Source organism: Canis aureus, chromosome 37 (genome assembly GCF_053574225.1).
Source record: "Canis aureus isolate CA01 chromosome 37, VMU_Caureus_v.1.0, whole genome shotgun sequence".
NCBI classification, from domain to species: Eukaryota; Metazoa; Chordata; class Mammalia; order Carnivora; family Canidae; genus Canis; species Canis aureus.
In genome coordinates this window covers 7,439,569-7,458,627 of record NC_135647.1, presented here as the reverse complement: position 1 = coordinate 7,458,627, position 19,059 = coordinate 7,439,569, and the positions used below count along the sequence as shown (strand labels likewise).

The window sequence follows — 19,059 nt, the reverse complement described above, 5'->3', positions numbered from 1 at the left end:
TTAGTATATACTTACCATGTGGAGGATACGGAGTTTGATGTTCTGCAGGACACAGAGCTGAAGCTCTCTTCTTAATTCTTTTTAAAAAATATTTTATTTATTTATTGACAGAGCTTCAAGGGGAGTGGTAGGCAAAGGGAGAGGGAGAAGCAGACTCCCCACTGAGCAGGGAGCCCAACATCCTAGGACCCTGAGATGACCAGAGCCGAAGGGAGATGCTTAACCCACTGAGCCACCCAGGAGCCTATCTAGTCTTCATTTTTATAAAGCATTCATACTTTTGAGACTCTGAAGGGTGTTAAGCTAATGTTTTGGGCAAACCAAATATAATTCCTGTTGTTAAGAGTTTAGGTAAATATTTGAAAAAATTTACATGCTAAATGAAATTCTTAATTTATTGCAACTTCATTAACCTTTATTTTTTAATGCTGTTCCTATGAAATGTAGAAATTAAAGAGATCCAAGTACTGTGACAGTCATTAATGATGGATGCTTTAGCAACCTTCAGAATTGAGCAGCGGGAGATTTACAGCCAATACAAAGTGCCTGTGGTAATCGTTAAAGTATGATCTCCATATTTGGTATTTTTACATATCTGTGATTTATAATAAATATCATGCAATTGCAGGTTTTGCTTTTTGCAATAAAGTACAAGTCCATAAATAATGTTACAACCTTAACACCTTAGGTTTTGGCTTAGCAATTCATGGTAATATCTAAAACGTACTTAACTTTTACTGTGTGGTAGGCATTATTCTGAATGTTCACATATATTAACTTCATGCTAAGGATTAAGCATGGTTTTCAAAAATGAATACTAAATCCTTTTGGAAAAATACAGCAGAGCTGTCTTTCAGACCCTGGGTTTGGAAAGTCCAGTTCCCACCTCCACACCTCCTTTAAAAACATGTGCATACAGATATGCAGATAAGTATATTTTCAAAAATGAACATAGCAAATTCACAATTACTTTTTGGAGAGGAAGTATTTTCTTTATGTATCTGACCCACAAAGTTATCTTTTTCTTTCACAAGACATTTTACAGAGATTTATTCAGGTATGTGAAGTAAATATTAACATGTTGCCTAACTATTCAACTCATCTGAGATACAGTGCTATGGGCTGAAAGAAATAATTTTAAAAATGGAAAGATTTGGTCCTTGTTCTTTTTTCAATTATTGTAGGTGGCAAAACATGGATGATGCCAATATAAGATGATGGCATATTTTTCTAATGAGAAGATTAAATGAACTGTTTTGATTAACTGGAATATATAAACGTTAGGGATGAAGGTGAAATTGTCAAATGAAATTGTCAAATATCCTTATATTTAGTCGTTATATTTGCATAGTTAAAATTGCATTATATGGAATAATTTTAAAGTTGTTACTTTCTTTTCTGGCTTTTCTTCTCTAGAATCAGGTTTTGACCAGTCTGACACAGTTTTCTAGACTTGATTTCCATTTGGCTTTTTGGAATTCAGCATATTTAGAATCTATCTATCATGTGGTCTCTAGAAATTTCTCCCAGGCTCCTATTCTTATAATTAAAGAACAGTTGGTTTTGTCTTTCCTCCTGTGGAAGCATATATGCTGATGTCTACAGAGTAACCATTTATTATAATGCTTTTAAAAAAATTAATCTTTGAAAAGCTTGTTACAATGAAATTCAATACTTGCCAGTGTGAGGTTATAGCCCTAGGAGTTAAATCAGGGTTAAGTCTCGCTGCAGCTGTTTTTACTGATCCTAGTTACTTCTCTAGGCTTCCAGAGATCCTGTTGCTCAGGGTAATGTCTTCTCCAAGTGATAGTCTGTTATGCAATATAAAGGAATGGAGAGAGTAAAAGAAAGAGCTCTTGGTAATAAGAAAGATCTTTGCATGGATTTTATTAGAAGTATAAAACGGGATCCCTGGGTGGCTCCAGCTGTTTGGTGCCTGCCTTCGGCCCAGGGCGTGATCCTGGAGTCCCGGATCGGGTCGGTCCTGCGTTGGGCTCCCTGCATGGAGCCTGCTTCTCCCTTTCCCTCAGCCTGTGTCTCTGCCCCTCTCTCTCTCTCTCTGTGTGTCTCTCATGAATTATTAAATAAAACCTTAAAAAAAAAAAAAAGAAGAAACATAAAACAGTTCCATCTTTCCTGAGGGATAATTTTTTTGGGGAAAATAAACTGTGCCTTAGATTTGAGCATTTGTTTAGTAGCTAGCTAACACGTCTCAGGGAGAATAGATAAGTGGTACTTTAGCCAATTTTTTCTCTTTGTATATAGTCACCTTTGCATATTGCTTTTCCTTGCCATTAATTTAGCTTTTTTTTTTAACCTATTTCTTCATTTTCATGTTTCTCTGTTTCATATTATCTTGTTAGATTTTTCCCCCTTTTAGTCAGATGAAGAATGTTTATCACTATTGATGTCTTCAGAATCGTAAATATCTGTAACTAATTCAGGGTGTGAGACTAATGTCCCAATGGCTGAGTCTACCAGATTGACCTCCAGGACAGATTGATGTATTTCTGGAATGAATGTTTCCGTGATTCTTTCTTGCAGATCAAACTTTAATATTTGATATCAAACCTATGTAATTGTGGAAAGACAAAATACACTTTTAAAATTATTTGCATGATAATCTAAAGAACAAAAACATTTAGCAGGAGTGGTGGTAGAAATGTTTTCAGGATCAACACTTGAATGCTATGGGAGAGCAATTTTTTTTTTAATGGCTGGCAGGTGGCAGAGTTGAAAAACAGGTTTTTATAATGGAAATGCTAAGAGTCTTAGCTATAGTGATGTGAATGGTATTGTTACAATAGATATAATAGATGTATTGCATTATCTTATCTAATCAGACACTTTTGTTAGAAAAAGCTCTCCTCTCCATTAGTTTCAGCATGCTTGTTGCAGAGAATGGTTCTTTTGAACAATTTTGGTTACTCACAAAATATTTGAGAGACTAAGGATTTTTTTTTCATCTTTGTCAAATTTTAACAGATTTAATAAGCCTAAATGTATTTTATTAAAAATACTACTTTAAGCTAGGAAAGTAAGTATAGGAAACAGCCCAGATGTATTCCGGATTAGAGGATATGACTTTGTCCCTTTAATGAATATCAGTAATGTTGGCAGTGTCTGCTGTTTTTTTTTTTTTTTTTTTTTTTAATGTTAGTACTCATATTTCACATTTGATTTGTTTTCAGTATCTTTACTCTTAGAATGGGACTCAGGAAATTGAATTACATTTTGTATATTTAGTTTCTAGTCTCATTTTTATTTTAAAAATCCTTACAATTTCTAAAGGCTTTTGTAAATAGGAGTCTGTAGTGTCTGTAATCTGGGAGGCTAGGAATGAAATACCAAACAAGAGTTGGGTTTGATCACAGGGAGGAAGGTACTCTGTAGTATACTTAAAAAGGAACTCAGTTATTTTCCAAGAAAGAGTAGAACCAGTTGGTCTGTTCCAAGTAAGTAGACTAGTGTCTGAGGGGGTCGGTCAAAATCAAAGTGGATAGTTGCCATTTGGGGACTTTAATCCAATGAGCAGGAAGCATTTTCTGTACTCGCAGGCTGGAAATGGACACATCTTTCCCACCCCATCCAAGAAGAGTGGCATTGGGTGGGGACTGGGGATGAATGGGCTGTGATTGGTGAGAGCTGTGATGCCTTTTCTTCTGTGTAATGTTGAGCGTCTACAGCACGGAACTGACTAGTAAGTCCTGCTCATGTCAAGGCTTACACTGAGGTCCCTGGGTAGTTCGGTAGTTCTGAGAATATATTTATTTGTTCAGTGGGACTCTTAAATGATTTAACGTGTGCCAGCTTGCTAGTGCTAGATACACAAAGATGCCCCAAACACAGCTCATATTTGAAAAGCTGTCAGTCCAGTGAAGCTCTTTAGAACCACTGGAAGAGGGGATCCCTGGGTGGCTCAGCAGTTCAGCGCCTGCCTTTGGCCCAGGGCATGATCCTGGAGTCCCAGGATCAAGTTCCACGTCAGGCTCCAGGCATGGAGCCTGCTTCTCCCTCTGCCTGTGTCTCTGCCCCGCCCCCTCTCATGAATAAATAAATAAAATCTAAAAAAAAAAAAAAACAAAAAAAACCTTTGGAGGAGAATACCCATACATTCCCAATACCACATCCACCTGCCTGTATGAATTAGTTTCATGAAGCACTTGTAGTCTCTTCACTGTACTTGAGTGGTCTACGCCCCTGAGACCAGCTCTGTCACCTGTGTTCCAGGACATTGTTCCTGCAGGAGTTCTCCTTTCTCTGTTAGATGATCTTCTGTTTCTACTGGGTCATTCCTGTCACCAAATATACTATGATACACCTGATCTTAAAACAGTTTCCTTCCTTTCCTTGACACCATATTCTTCTCCAACTTTGACATTTCTTTCTTCCTTTTTGTATCACAGCTCCTTGTAGACAGTTGTTTATGTTTGCTGCTTCCCCTTCTGTTCTCAATTTAGTCCAATCAGGTACCTTTACTAAAATTGCTCTTGCCAAGTTCACCAGTGACCTCTGTGTGGCCAAGTGCAGCTGTCACTTCTGAGGCCATATAGTCTTCATCTCCTAACATTTGACATAGGAGATAACTCTTTCCTTCTTGAAATACCTTTAATGGGCTTCCTAGACACAAGTTCCTCTTGATTATTAGTTCTTTTCTGATTTCACTGGCTGCTCCTTCCATCATTTTTGCTGGTTTCTGCTAATTATTATGATATCTAAATGTTAGAGCCCTCAGGGCATTTCTTTGTGTTATTTCTCTACGTTTACCAATTTGGAATTTTATGGAGTTACATAACTTTGAAGCGCTCTCTGTATGCAGACACTACCCAAATATATATTTCTAAATCAGATCTCTCCTTTGAACCTTGGACTCTCTGCCTATATATCATCTGAATTTGAATCTTAATAGGCATATCTATTTAACATGTCTAAAAGTCCTAATCTCCCCCACAGATCTGCCACTGTAGTTTTCCTATTTCAGTAGAAGGAATCTATGTCCTATGAGTTGCATGGGGCAAAAATTTTGGAATCAAGGATAACTACTCTTGTTATCATGTCCCACGTTGAATCAGCAAATCCTGCTGGCTCCACCTTTGAGACCTATTTGGAGTCTTGTTATTTTTATCACTTCCATTTAGGCCACCACCTTGGTCTAATTCAGCATCATCTTGCCTAGATTATAATAGATGCCTGATTTATCTTTCTGCTCCCTGCACACCACCCCCCCACCCCCCCACCCTCGCCCCAAATCTGTTTTCTACAAGGCAGTCAGATTCCTTGAATACCTAAACCAGATTATTTCACACTACTGCTCAGATTTCACAGTGCTATCCAATAGAATTCTCTGCAGTGGTGGAAATGTTCTGTTTAGTACTGCTACGGTAGCTATGACCACATATGGCTGTTCAGCACTTAAAATCCAGTTAGTGCCAAGGAGGTGACTGAGTTTTAAATTTTATTTAATTTTAATTAATTTAAATATAAATAGCTACATGAGTGAAAGCCAAAGTTTTTATTGTGCCACAAGAGGTGTTAGATAAGTGCAACCCCTCTTGTGTCTCTGACTTCATCTTCTGCTACCACTCTTACCCTAATTTTCTTGCTGTTCTTTGAACATACCCAAGCATGTGCTCACACATCCCATTCCTATGCCTGGAATGTTCTTCCTCCAGGGTATCTATCCACTTGTTGTGTTCCCTTATTGCAGATCTTTGCTCAAATGTGACCTTATCAGAGAGTCCTTCTCTGAGCACCCTATATAAAATAGTACGTCCCCTCACTTTCTGTCTCCAATGTCCTTTACTTTCTGATCATCACCTGATGTATTTATTTGGTCATGATCTGCTTCTTCCCCATGAGAATGGATGTTCCAGGAGAGCAGGGGCCTTATACAGTGATACTCTTATAGCCCTGGAGCTTAGGACACTTGCCCAGCCTGTAGTGGGCACTCAGTCAATATTTAGTTAATGAATAGTAATTAGAGTCAAGATATCAAGGTGGTATATATACTTTGTTGGTGTATGAATGAAGGCTTCCTGGAGTTACAGAGGAATTAGTAATGCCTTCAGCCTCAGGACTTGGGAACAATTTCATGGAGGCAATGAAGTTGAAATTAGGCCTTAAGCAATAGATATGTGTCTAATTTTAGTCAAAGGATTAAAATTATGTGACTTTATTTTTATTTTTACTTTATTTTAAATGATGCTGGCATTTAGTACATGAGTTCTGTTGTGTGGGCCCTATGCTGGGCACTGGTGATACAAATAAGATGAACAGGATGCTCTCACTTCCTTCAGGGAACTCGGGTACTGTATATGATAATATAGTAGTATCTGCTGACTGGAACTAGAGTAAAGTGGTAAAAGTTTCAAGGACAGCTTTATTTCTTCTAGCATTTTAAGTGGCATATTTAATTATTTTAATAATGAAGAGATTGATAGGCGAAAAATGTATCAGTAGAAATGTGTCTGTTTCCATCAGCAGGTTTTTGTTGATAGGGATTGAATTTTCTTTCCTTTTGAAAAAGATCTTATTTATTTATTTTGAGAGAGATAGAACGAGAGAATGAGTGGTGTAGGGAGCTGGAGCGGCAGAGGGAGGAGCAGACTCCCTGTTGAGCAGGGATCCAAAGGCAAACTGAACCACCCAGGTGCCCCAAATTTTCTTTTCTACTTCCCTCCTCTGTTTCTCATTATGGCATGGGAGTTCTGCAGAAAGCTGAGACAATAAAATTCATTAATTGTCCTTAAACTTGCGAAAATTACGAATCTGAATTGTTGAGATTTTCATTTTGAAAGAGAAGCACTAGGATTATATGATACTTTTGGACTGCTACAGAATAGGTATGCTGTGAATACCTGATGAGTTTAATGCTGTTAAAATCCATTAGAAACAGATTTGACATTGGACCTTAGTTCCCTTTTCATTACATGTTGTTGTTCATTTAGGTATTGTGGGTGAGGAATGAGCTTTTCAAAAATACTCTTTATTTTCTACAACCCACAGACTGTATTCTTCAAAGCCACCTTCTACATCCCTCCCTCATCCAAGAAAATTCATCTTTCCTCCTAGCTGCCTGTGTTACTCTTATTTCTTTGAGCCCACCTTTGAATTTAGGACTTGTAAAATTATAAACATTTATAAATGTTTGATCTCTATGTCCATGGAACAGCTTTAAAAATCTTCTTTAATCTCCTAGATGAGGCAGTCAAGAATAAGGCATCTTCGATTACAGAATCTCTTTGAAGTTTTCTTTCTATTTCAGTTTTTCCCTCTAGCACTTCTACTTTCAGTGGCTCAGAGGCGGTTTTTTTTTTTTATTAAATTTCCCCCCCTTTTACTTAGGTCTTTTTGGCAGTCATTCAAAAGTTCAGAGGCAAAATTAGTAAAATTGTACTTCGAGTTTTGTTTATTGTTTTCAAGCTCTGCTTTTTACTAAGATAGTTGTTGGGGGGTGGAAGGAGATCTCTTTTTAAAATATTTTCATTTATTTTACATTTTATTGCTGCTTCTTGTGGATATAATAGTCCTAAGAATGACCTGTTATTTTCCTTGACTAGACTAGGAAGCTTAAATTAATCAAGATGTCTTGAGTATAGGTTAGCAACTATCTATTTTTGTTTTAAAGGATATTTAAGTTTTAAAATGAAAAGTTTGAAATCTTGAAGTTTTGGACTTTTGCAGCTTTAGTGAATCAAAGTCTTGGATCAGGCAATAATATTAAAAATATCACCACAGAAAGAAAGTATCTTGTTACTTTCTTCATTCAGGTTGTCCTGTGTGAAATTATCGGTGGTCATTTTGTCTCCCTGTGTACCTGCTCTGCTATGTTAAGAAATTTACTTCACCTTTTGTTATCAGATTCACATACTACGAATGTTCAGGCTAGATAGCATCAGAGCCAATAAATTACATGTATCACAGTCTTTTGCATATTTATGATGGGCTTTTACTTCATTGATGGCTTTAGTGTTTTCTCCTTTATACTTAATATTGTACACACACATATATTGACACTAGGGAGTAGCAGTTTCGGGTTGCCTTCTATTTGATTTTAGATGTAGTCGAAACTCTTACTGAAAGCCAGTGAAAGGCCTAACTTTATAAGTAGAGTTTTTGTTCCTTTAATTCTGTGATTAATAATTACTGTTTCTCAGGTTTCCTTTGGTGGGTATTCTCATGGAACATTCTAGGATCCTGCAATATTTCTTGTTTGATTAGACAGTTATTCATTCCTTGCCTCTCAGAAAGCAGGGGCCTCCTAATTGACATCAGCAGGATTGAATTTCAGGAAAAGAATATACCACGAAAAATACTCTCTTAATTATTGTATTAGGTGGTTTTTCTCTCAACAAAATAGTAAGAATAAGTCCTAATTTATGTTTTCAGGTTCCGGAGAGTTATTTACTGTAGAATTGTGTTGCTTTTTTTTAAGCATTAGCAAAGTGTTACAGGAGAGCAGGTAAGGGGGTATGTGATGATTTCAGGCTGCTTTAAGTGCAAAAGCCACTTCATTACTTTCTGTGTGACCTTGAGGATATTGTTTACCTCCTCTATACCCAGTTTTCTCATCTGTAAAGTAGGATAAGAGTAGCTATTCTATACAGTTATTATGAATAAGAGATGAATTTAAATGAAAATATTTAAGATACTTAGAGAAGTGTACTGAGAAAAAACTTAGTATAATACTAGGAGCCAGCTGCTACAGCTGTTGTATTAATGTTGCTTTGTTAGTATCAACAGATAGGTCTGTGTTTGAATGCCTGCTTTATTGTTTCCTAGTTGAGTGACTCTCCCAGCTTACTTGACTTGAAGTCTGATTTTTCATCTTCATAATGAAGGCTATGTAATGTGGTACCTAATAAAGTCATCTTGAGGATTAGAGATAGGATATGTAAATGGCCTGCTATCAGGCAGTGTAGGTGGGGTGCCATAACTTTACTAATCACAGTGGTAGTTTTTATATTTTTTTCTCTTGAAAATCCTTCCTGATACCTGTTTTCCTTTTTCCTTTAACGTTATAGTATTTAACTGTATCTGCTGAGTGGATATCTAGAGAGTTTCTAAAAGGAGGAACTCTTTTGGGATTCTGGGGCTTTAGACATGATTGAAACAAATGTCTCTTAATTGCAGGCTGAGAGAGACATGGTGGGGATCATTAGAGTCCCACCACTGAGTGTTAAAAAAGGATGTAAGTGCTGAGCCAACATTTTCTTTCTTCTTTATCTCCTGTCTGTTATTCCCTTCTCTCTGTCCATTAATATCTGTTGTGAGGTTGTTATGGTACCTGGAGTCATGGTGTAGACGTGGTAGTACTTGTAATAGCAATTGCAGGTCTTCTATTTTAGACTGATGGTATGGGGGCCACAGAATGCTGTGCAGGCATTAATGGATTCGAAGAACTTCAGAGGCATCATTGGAAAGATGAAGTTGCATTTCTTTAAATTCTTATATTTATAATGGGCATAGTAACCAAAAGCATTCGCATAATTTGGAATCTAGGGAAGGCTGTGCTGTGGGCTGGTTTTGTAATAAATTTGCTTTTGCTAATGTCACATACTGATTTTCTTTGTCCCAAAAGGCAAAAGTGTTTCTAAACTGAAACCTCAGCTAACTGAGCCTAATATTGATTTTGAAGGCTGTGTAGTGATGACAGAAAAATAGGATAGAGCCATTTTTGAAGAGAGAATATATTTGAACTTTTACATTAAGTACAGCATGTGTTACATGTCTGACACATCTTGCTAAAGCAAGTCATTAATGACATGACCTCCTGTCATGAGCATAGACACATGTTTTAAATTCATAAATGACAGTCTACTGCAAAGTGTCTATTGTGTTCATTAAAATATACATATGAAGCTGGAGTCCCACTAAACATTTCAGATAGCTAATTTTATCAACTCTTAATAATTAATTAGTTTTTAGCACTAAGAGTCAAGGTAATTAGATTTACTACAGGCTATACGATTTCAGCCTCAGGAAGATGAAAGGAGACGTTTATTTTTCATATACTTAAACATTGGCGTTTCTACTTTCACACTCTCAGGGTCTGTATATAACATAAGAATTTAGTGAGTTTTTTTTATTGTTATAAAACTATAATGATAAAATATACTCAGTGCTTTTTAGTCTGCTTCAATTTGATTGTAGTCTGTTGGAATATTAAAATTCCATCTGGGGCGGCCGGGTGGCTCAGCGGTTTAGTGCTGCCTTGGGCCCAGGGCCTGATTTTGGAGACCCGGGAACGAGTCCCACGTCAGGCTCCCTGCATGGATCCTCCTTCTCCCTCTGACTGTGTCTCTGCCTCTCTCTCTGTCTCTCTCCCTGTCTCTATGAATAAATAAAAAATTTTTAAAAATTCCATCTGTAGTTAATTAAAAAAGTCTTTTCTGCTATTGTAGTTTATTTTCACATTATTTTATTTACGTTTTTATTAATTTGATCTTTAGGATGGGTTATATCTTCACATGGCTTAAAGTCCCAGAATCTAAAAAGATTATAGGCAGTTTTGTTTCTATCTGAATACCTTACTTGCTTGGTTCCTCTACCCCCATTAGGTACAAACGTTTACTAGTTTCTTGTGTATCATTCCATAGTTTGTAAAAATGCAAACAAATACAACTATATATCTTTATTTTCTCTCCTTTATTACATTTTATTTTAAAAATTTTTCCTTTATTACATTTTAAGAAGTAGAAGTCCAGAGATAATAAGGTAATAGATAGTAAATCTTAGATATTAGTTAAGAACTTGGAAAGAACAAAGTCACAGTGTTTTTGCACTTGGAAATCAGTTCATTCAGTTACGTGTACCCCTCCCTTCCTGTTATTTCCAGTTGAGTGTACATTTTGCTTCATTTTCAGAAGAGAAAGTTCCTGGAGAAGACCTACCTTTTCTGGAATTGTTTCTGTTTGACCCATCCTATGCAAACGTACTCACTCATGCAAACACTGGGTGCTTTATACAAATACTACCACCTGTATTTTTTATTTGTGTTTCTCAAAGGAGTTTCTGGTAAAATTTGCATAATGACTTGGCTCATTTAGCTTTGTATATTGTTAAGAGTTCAAATGCTGTGGATATGAAAGATTATAGTGTGTACCAAATAAAAAGGTTCTGTGACAGGTGATGTTCTCAGGATAACTCTGTTTTAGGTATTTAAATCTAATTTGCATATTGAATCGACACCTATGATTATTAACCTAACTCCATTTACAGTTGATGAGAATTTGCATAAAATTGGTCTTGATAGCTTAAGGTATAGTGAGCAAATGTTAACTCCTTATGTAGTATGTGCAAGTCTCACTGTCATGGTGAAAATTAATCTAAGCGCATTTGGTATACTGATAATCTTTTCTAGAAATTAACTGCGGTATCATGTCAGAATGTCAAACATGTCTGACAATTTGCCTTTTCATACTGGAAATGGTGGATAGCGTATTTAAAATCCTAGCAGCTGTGCTGTATCAAATTCTCTCTATATGAATCTCATTCTTGGTAGGCACATCATTCAGGAGGAGCTTGTGGCTTGTGATTTATTTGGTGATTTTGAAAGAAATTACAATGATTTTTATTCATTGCATGTTGGTTCTTGTTTTATTGTAGGCTTTCTTTTCTGGCCTTAATTGGTAACTTGCCAATTATTTGGTCTTTTTTTTTTTTTTTTTTTTAATTTGTTGTTTGGAGAAGGTGATTCTTTTTATTAAGTACAGTGTGGGTATGTATGTGTAATACTTTACTGGGGGCAGTGTGCAGGTACACATCTGCTTTTCAGATGAAGTTCTTGGGTATTTACAAAGGTTGATTACTTAGAACGTTGATTGCCTTAGATTTGCAAAAGTGGAGGAAAATCACATCTCTTGTTTTCTCCATCTGTGGTTAAACCTCTGTCAGTATATTGGTAAGGGGATTAGGCCATTTACTAGGCCTCTGTATTTGAATAGTTTGATTCTATCTGTTTCAATGAAGTCATTATTCTTTGTTAGGATGTCAGGATGATACCCCTTTCAGGGTGGTAACTGAACAAACATCAGTTCTTAAATAATACAATTTCTATTAAAATTTTTCTCCTTTTATCAGTAGAATAGTCTATTCCTTTTAGAATAAGATTTTAATAAGATGGTAATTAGATGATACTCAAGATGTTTGATTTTATTTATTTATTTATTTATTTATTTATTTTTTTGATTTTATTTATAAAGTTTTGGTTGCCTTGAGTAAATCTAGTGATGTACAAAAACAAAACAAAACACAACAAAAACCAAAACCCTGGAGAAGGAGTATATATTTTTAAACAGTATTTATAAATTATGTTTGGCTAGCAAGCACTCTTAGTGTATTTTAAATTATGAGATTTGTAAAATTCACTTTATGTACAATATTAGATTAGGATGTGTGTTATATAAAGTATAAGGTATTCCTCTCTGACACCTGGCATATTTCTTCATTCCCAAATTCTTTGGTGTGCTGAAAGATAAAACAGTCATCTCCTTAGTCCCATTGATCCTGGATCCCCTGAGGGAACTGGCAATTTCCCTTGGATGGCATTGCTAAATTTTCAGTTTTCTTTCTGCATTGTTCTCCCTGTGGCCCACACTTTGGTCAGATTACTGAGAAAATCAGTGTTACTGATAAATGCTTTGTATATGATTCTAAAATTCTCAGTACCACTGAGAAAGAGCGAAACACACAATTAAATACAAATGGTGGCATCTTGTTTAATTTTGAGTTAACGGAGATTAGCCCAGTGTCATTGGTCACTTGGGATAGCACTGCTTGGGAGTCCATGATAAAGATCATAATGATGCTTATTTTTTCTTTTAGGTAAATTAATGTTTGAGGATAGGAAGTTTTTATTAAGTTTTAATAAAAGATCATTTTGGAAGGAGAAGAGTAAGTGGTGAATAAATTTTTAAGTTGAAGGAATGGAAGGAAAATAAATTTTGAGTTGATTTAAATTTGTCCTTAGAGAATAAGAGATCAGGGCTCTCTCAGAGCTTCTCCTCTGGTAGCGATCTGGTAGTGAGTAGATGGGGATGAAGAAGATGATGTGAACAAAAATATGAGAGGATCAAGTACTAGCATACTGATAATGCAGACCTTCAAAATTTAACATGCATTGCATTCTGGAATTATGATGGAAGGAAAAACTCTTGATAACATTTAACATAATCATGTCTTATAGCTAACAAAACTGAGGCCTACATAGAATGGGGTACCTTCGCCTTGTGCCAAGTTATTGAACCCAGTTATTCAGCCCAGCACCTTTTTCTACACTATCCTCCTGTGTTTATTGCTTATACAGAATTTTTACTGGGTTACTGGATGATTAGGTATTATTGAGAAAGGAGGTGGGAAAACCTAATGCAAATGTGTTTCACAGTGTTCTGCTGCAGACAAGGCCACTGACAGTTAATAGTAGCTAACATAACTGTGAGGGCTTGCTTTATAAGAGGCGTGTATACTTTACATGTAATTCTCAAGAGCAATGAAGTCGATATAGCATTATTATACTATTTTGTGGTTGCAAAAGCTAAGTCTTAGAGAGGTGAAGTGTGTTAAAAATACATACCTATTGAGTATGGGAGCACAGATTTGAAGTATCATATCCCATTCAGCTTCCCCATGGTATGTCATTCAGCATATAAAGGAAGGTATTTGAACAAATCATAAAGCCCTTTTCAACTCTTAACACCCTGGGACCACTGGATTTTAACTCTTTATAAAAAATTTTTCTTTTCAATTATAATATGGAAGGTTAGCTTATTGGATTTCCTCTAGCTTCTGAGAGGGGTAGGCTCCTTCATGTGGTAGAGTTCATTCAGGAAGGTCTTCGAACTCTTAGGAAGAATTGAAGTTAGCCTTGCTGTTATTTGGTCCTTAGGATTTCAGACTTTGCCCCATTGGTTAGTGATTTCTTTCTGTAGTGGTCTTAAACCGTATTTTAAATGGTGTAATTATAGTCCTTTGAGGATTGATAGCACATGGGCAAGTTACACAATTTACCTTAATTTGGAAAATTGGAATATATGCCTACCTCTTGTGTTTTCATATTCTTCCTCCGGGATTCTCTAGAAATTACTGATTCTGCAGCTTCACCTGCTTGTTCTGTCATTACTCTGGGATCTCAGTTACCTGGGCTGGTTTTGAACAGTGAGACATTTAGTTCTTCTTACTCATCTTGGTTTCCACTTCCTTTTAACCGAATTCATTATATTATTTTCTAATATGAAGGAAATTGTCACATCCAGTTTCTCAGGGCAAGGAAGAAAAACTCACTGATAATCTTTTCTCTGGGTCTCCTTTATTATTTGGGACTATAGCCTTGACATACTGATTAAATCTCAGAGGTGTGTAGATTTAGGGAGTGGCATCCATCTGTTTCCATTGCCTTTAGAAACAAGGAGGATATTGTGAGCAAAGGTGGTATTCTATGACTTTTTCACCTCCTACTTTTTCCTCCTTCTCTCTATTATTTGCCTCTGGCAAGTACCAATAAGAGAGTCACAGTGCAGACCTCAAGGAATTTGATGCAAATCTATGTCCTCTTCTGCAGGTAATGATTTTTCTTTTGAGAAACAGCTCCTGGCTTGTATGGGGGGCCTCGTTAGAGACTGAGTACTCAATTGTGAGAAGTCAGGTGACCATGTGGCTTGAGCTTCCTCTCATGAATTAGGTGTTGTCTGACCCATTTTGCCATTGAGTGGGATTGAACAGCAGACTCTATTATCAAATGGAGATAGTTATAGTTATAACAGGCTAAACTTGGGTAGGTCTGGAAGGTATAGCTAGGTTATACGAGCAGGTGGCTCAGAAACCTTTGAGACCAGCTTTTGTTTCATTGTTTCCTTCAGACCATGCCTATGGCCTCCTGGGAGTTCCTTATGACCAGTTGAGCAAAGAAGAAAAAAACTTGAGCCTGATTTACAAATGAGTCTGTATGACATGCTGGTACCACTCAAAAGCAAACATTGCAGCGCCAAAGCACCACTTGAGACTAACCATGAATGACAGTGATGAAGGAAAGTCCATCTAGTGGGCAGAACTTTGAACAATGTGGGCTTTTTTTTTTTCCTACTATATTTTTAGTAGATGCACCAGAGATACAGATCTACATTGATTAATGAGTTGTTGGTAATGTTTTGTCTGGATGGTCAGGGATGTGGAAGGAAAAGGATCTGAAGATGGGTGATAAGGAAGAGTAGAGAAAAGGTGTGTGAATGGACCACTCTAAATATTCACAAACTGTGAAGATTGTGTCCCTTGTGAATGCTCATTAAAGGGCATCTACTGCAAAGGAAACTTTTGCTAATGAGGTGGGCAAAATGATGTGCTTTGTGAATGTCAGTCTCTTTCTGTAGCCACTTTAGGGGTTGCTCAATGGGCTCATGAGAAAGTGGCTGTGTTGGCAGGATGGGGAGTCCATGGTTCAGCAGTATGGCCTTTCTCTTAACAAGGTTCACCTGGTTAATGCTGTTGCTAAGTGTCTAATCTGACAACCGAGAGTTCAAAATTGAGTCCCTGATGCAGTACCATTCTTCAAGGGAACCAGTCAATTATTTGTTGATAGTTGACTACAGTGGACCTCTTCCATTATAGAGCAGGCAAAGATTTATCCTCACTGGAATAGCCACATATTCTTCATATAAATTTGCTTTCTTTACCTATAATGCTTTTGCTAGCACCACCATCTGTGTATTCGCAGAATACTTTATCCACTGTCCTGGCATTCTGTATTGTTTTGCTCAGGGAATGATTCCACAGCAAGAAAGGTGTAGAATGGGCTTATGTCCTTGGAATTAACTGGTCTTGTCATGTGCCGTGTATCCTGTTCCCTGAAAGTGGCCAGCTTAATTGAAAGGTGGAATTGATAACTCATTATTTCAGTTACAGCACCAGTTGAGAGACAATATCATGAAAGGATGCGGTTCTGTTTTGCAAGATGTAGGATATACTTTGAATTACAAGGTGCTGTCTCTCTCATAGTGAGAATTTATGGTTGTGGGAATCAAGGGTTAGAAGTGAGAGTGGTTTTCTCACTATTATACTTAATAATCATTTGTAGAACTTTTGCTACCTGTCCTGGGAATACTGGGTTCTGCTGGTTTGGAGATCTTAGTTGCCAAGGGGTGGATGTTTCCACTAGGGGAAACAACAATGGCTACATTGAATTGGAAGATGAGACTGCAACTTGGCCATTTTGGGGTCTTTGTATCCCTGAACTAATAGGCAAAAGAAGAGGCTAATTTACTCGCTGATTACTAAGGGGGGAAATTGGGTTACTGTTACACAGTGGAGTCAAGGAGACAAAATCTGGAATTCAGGAGGTTTTCTGGGCTACCTTTTAATACTTCCATTCCCAGTACTAAAAGTTAGTGGGAACCTACAGCACCTCAAAAGGGCAGAATGATTAATGACTCAAATCTTTGAATAGTAAAGGTTAGGGTCAGGTTGCCAGGTGAAGAACCCAGAGCAGCTGAGTTTAATCTCTAGTGCTGCTGCTGCTGCTGCTGCTTCTTCTTCTTCTTCTTCTTCTTCTTCTTCTTCTTCTTCTTCTTCTTCTTTTTAATCTTTCATTCAGGTCTATGCTTAATTTTTTGAACATATGTAATGTAGTTCTAATTTTTAAATCTGTTTGTCTTCTAATGCCAATGTCTGTATTAATTCTGGGTCCGTTTTGATTTACTGATTTTCTCTGCATTATGGGGATTTTTATTTTCCTTAGTTTTTATATGCCCAATAACTTCTGATTGGATGTTTGACATTGTAAGTATTACCTTGCTGGATAATTTTGTATCCCTGTAAATATTCTTCATATTTGTTCTGGGATGTAGCTTGATTTTTTGAATCTGAGTAAAACCATGCTCAGTCAAGGCTGCTGCCAAGGCAAGACCCTTCTGTGTACCTTACCCAGTATTCCCATGGATCCTATTTTCCCGCATGACTGGAGAGAACAAACATTACTTCCAGCCCTGAGTGAGCTTTGCACACTGTTACCTTCATTCTTCTGACATCATTCTTTCCCTACCTTTGGGAAGCTTTCTCACTATGCCTTGATCAGGACTCAGACAAAATTTCAAGAGCAACCTCTGCAGATCTCTGGAATTCTTTTGCTGTGTAGCTTGCTTCTCTCCAGTACTCCATCCTGCAGACTATAGCAAATCTTGGTTACCCGAACTCTTGACTCTGGTCTTCTCATTGTGGAGTCCTTTGGACTGTCTTGTTCATATAACTCAGACTGGAAACTCTTTCAAGGCAGTAAGCTGGAGCCCACCTGATTTGCATGCTCCCTCTCGGGGGTCAATGTCCTTCATTGTGTGACATTCAGTGTCTTAAAAACTGTGGGTTTTTTTTTTTTTTAAAGATTTTATTTATTTATTCATGAGAGACACAGGGAGGCAGAGACATAGAGGGAGAAGTGGGCTCCTCACAAGGAGCCTGATGTGGGCTTGATCCCCAGACTTGAGATCACACCCTGAGCTGAAGGCAGATGCTCAACTGCTGAGCCACCCAGGCGTCCCTTCAGGTGGGGGCTTTTAGTATTATGTTTTAGATAACATATTCATGTAACATTTAATAGGCTAAGATTAAATAAAAAAAATCCCTATGTTGATTATTTAGAAAGTTAAAAGGAAAGCTTTCTGCATAATGGGAGCTGGTTTTTTAGTAATTTATAACCACTTTATCATGACAAGATAATTTTTGTTGGAGATTGTATCTTTCCAGACTTTTTCCTTATAAGCTGTAGAACACAGAGAAGAGAGAAAGCAGATAAGGTTGACCTGATTGCCTCTGTAGGTTTGTATACACAGAGAAGCTGGATGTGTAGAATTTCAAGAAGGTAATAGAGAAGTCTGGGTGTAGTTTATCTGAGCACCAAAGGATCATTTGTAAATAAATGTAGAATGAGAAAAGCAAAGAATCAAAAGGGAAACTTTAAAGCACAATGTTCCTAAGGTCTTGTCATAAGGATATATTTCTGTGTTTATTACCTATTGATTTGAGGTCTGCTTAGGGTATGTTGGAAAATTTTATCAGTTTGAAGGAGCTGATCCTAAAATGCTACAAAAAAGTTAGATATGAAATGGGAAAGAAAGTTAACTTTCATGAAACTTTTCATAGACTGTTTCAGTTCTGGGCAAAAAAGAGCTGTGTGTCTCCCACCGAGGTTTTAAAATATGTTCTGGCTGTTTGTGTGAGTTTTATGAAGTTAGGTTTTATTTATTTGGCTTCTTTTTGCCTTACTCTGTGCCGGTGCTTTACATATACTATTTTCTCTTGTCCTCCTGGTGAATGGTATTAATCTTAGAGATGAAGTTTTTTTTTGTTTTGTTTTTTTGTTTTGTTTTGTTTTTTTTAAAGATTTTATTTATTTCAGAGAGAACAGGATCAGGGGTAGCAGGGAGGAACAGAGGGAGAAGTGGACTCCCCACTGAGCAGGGACCCCACCCCATCCCCTGGCAGGGGGTTTGCCTTTGCCTTGGGGCTTGATCCCAGGACCCTAAGATCATGACCTGACCTGAAGGCAGACACTTAACCGACTGAGCCACCAGGTGCCCCAAAGATGAAGGTTTTGAGGCTTGTAGGGTTTAGGTAGCTTGCTTAGGGTCAGTGGTAGGAAGTAAGTGGGGATAATGCTTGGGATATTGACTCCCAAGCAGATACTCTTGATACCTCACCCATGCATAGGTTGTGTGTTTGTAGTTGCTTTTTCTGAAGGTAATAGACAAATATTTCTTTCATCAGGAAAGAGCAGAAACTGAACTGAAAATAGTTCTTAGATGATCAATTTCTTCTGGTTACCAAACTAACAGAAAAAGGGAAATATGGAGCAAGCAGCCTGTCTCACCTGGGTTTTGCATTTTCCCTATTATTCCAACACTGTATTTGTTGAAATGCCCATACTTGTTTACTTGAAATGGCCACATGTGTTTCTAAATAAAAATGTTACATATCTTTAAATGCATATTTTAATCAGTTAATTATGCCTTCTTGTTAAATGATCCATAGGCTGTCACAGATGGCACTTAGAGTCATAACATTAGTGTTGGAGGAGAA

At 37.1% G+C, this 19,059-nt stretch overlaps 1 protein-coding gene across 8 annotated transcripts in view; it reads left to right on the top strand.

The window, feature by feature from the left end:
• CDKAL1 (CDKAL1 threonylcarbamoyladenosine tRNA methylthiotransferase) overlaps nucleotides 1-19,059 on the top strand; it is a 662,780-nt gene that overhangs the window by 56,353 nt on the left and 587,368 nt on the right. The window contains exon 2 of one of the 8 annotated variants that reach the window (XM_077886101.1): nucleotides 448-563. The exons of the other annotated variants lie outside the window; for them this stretch is intronic. Coding sequence (XP_077742227.1) covers nucleotides 483-563 — 81 coding nt within the window. The 5' untranslated portion in view covers nucleotides 448-482. The remainder of the gene's footprint in view (nucleotides 1-447; nucleotides 564-19,059) is intronic. 8 annotated transcript variants of the gene reach the window in all.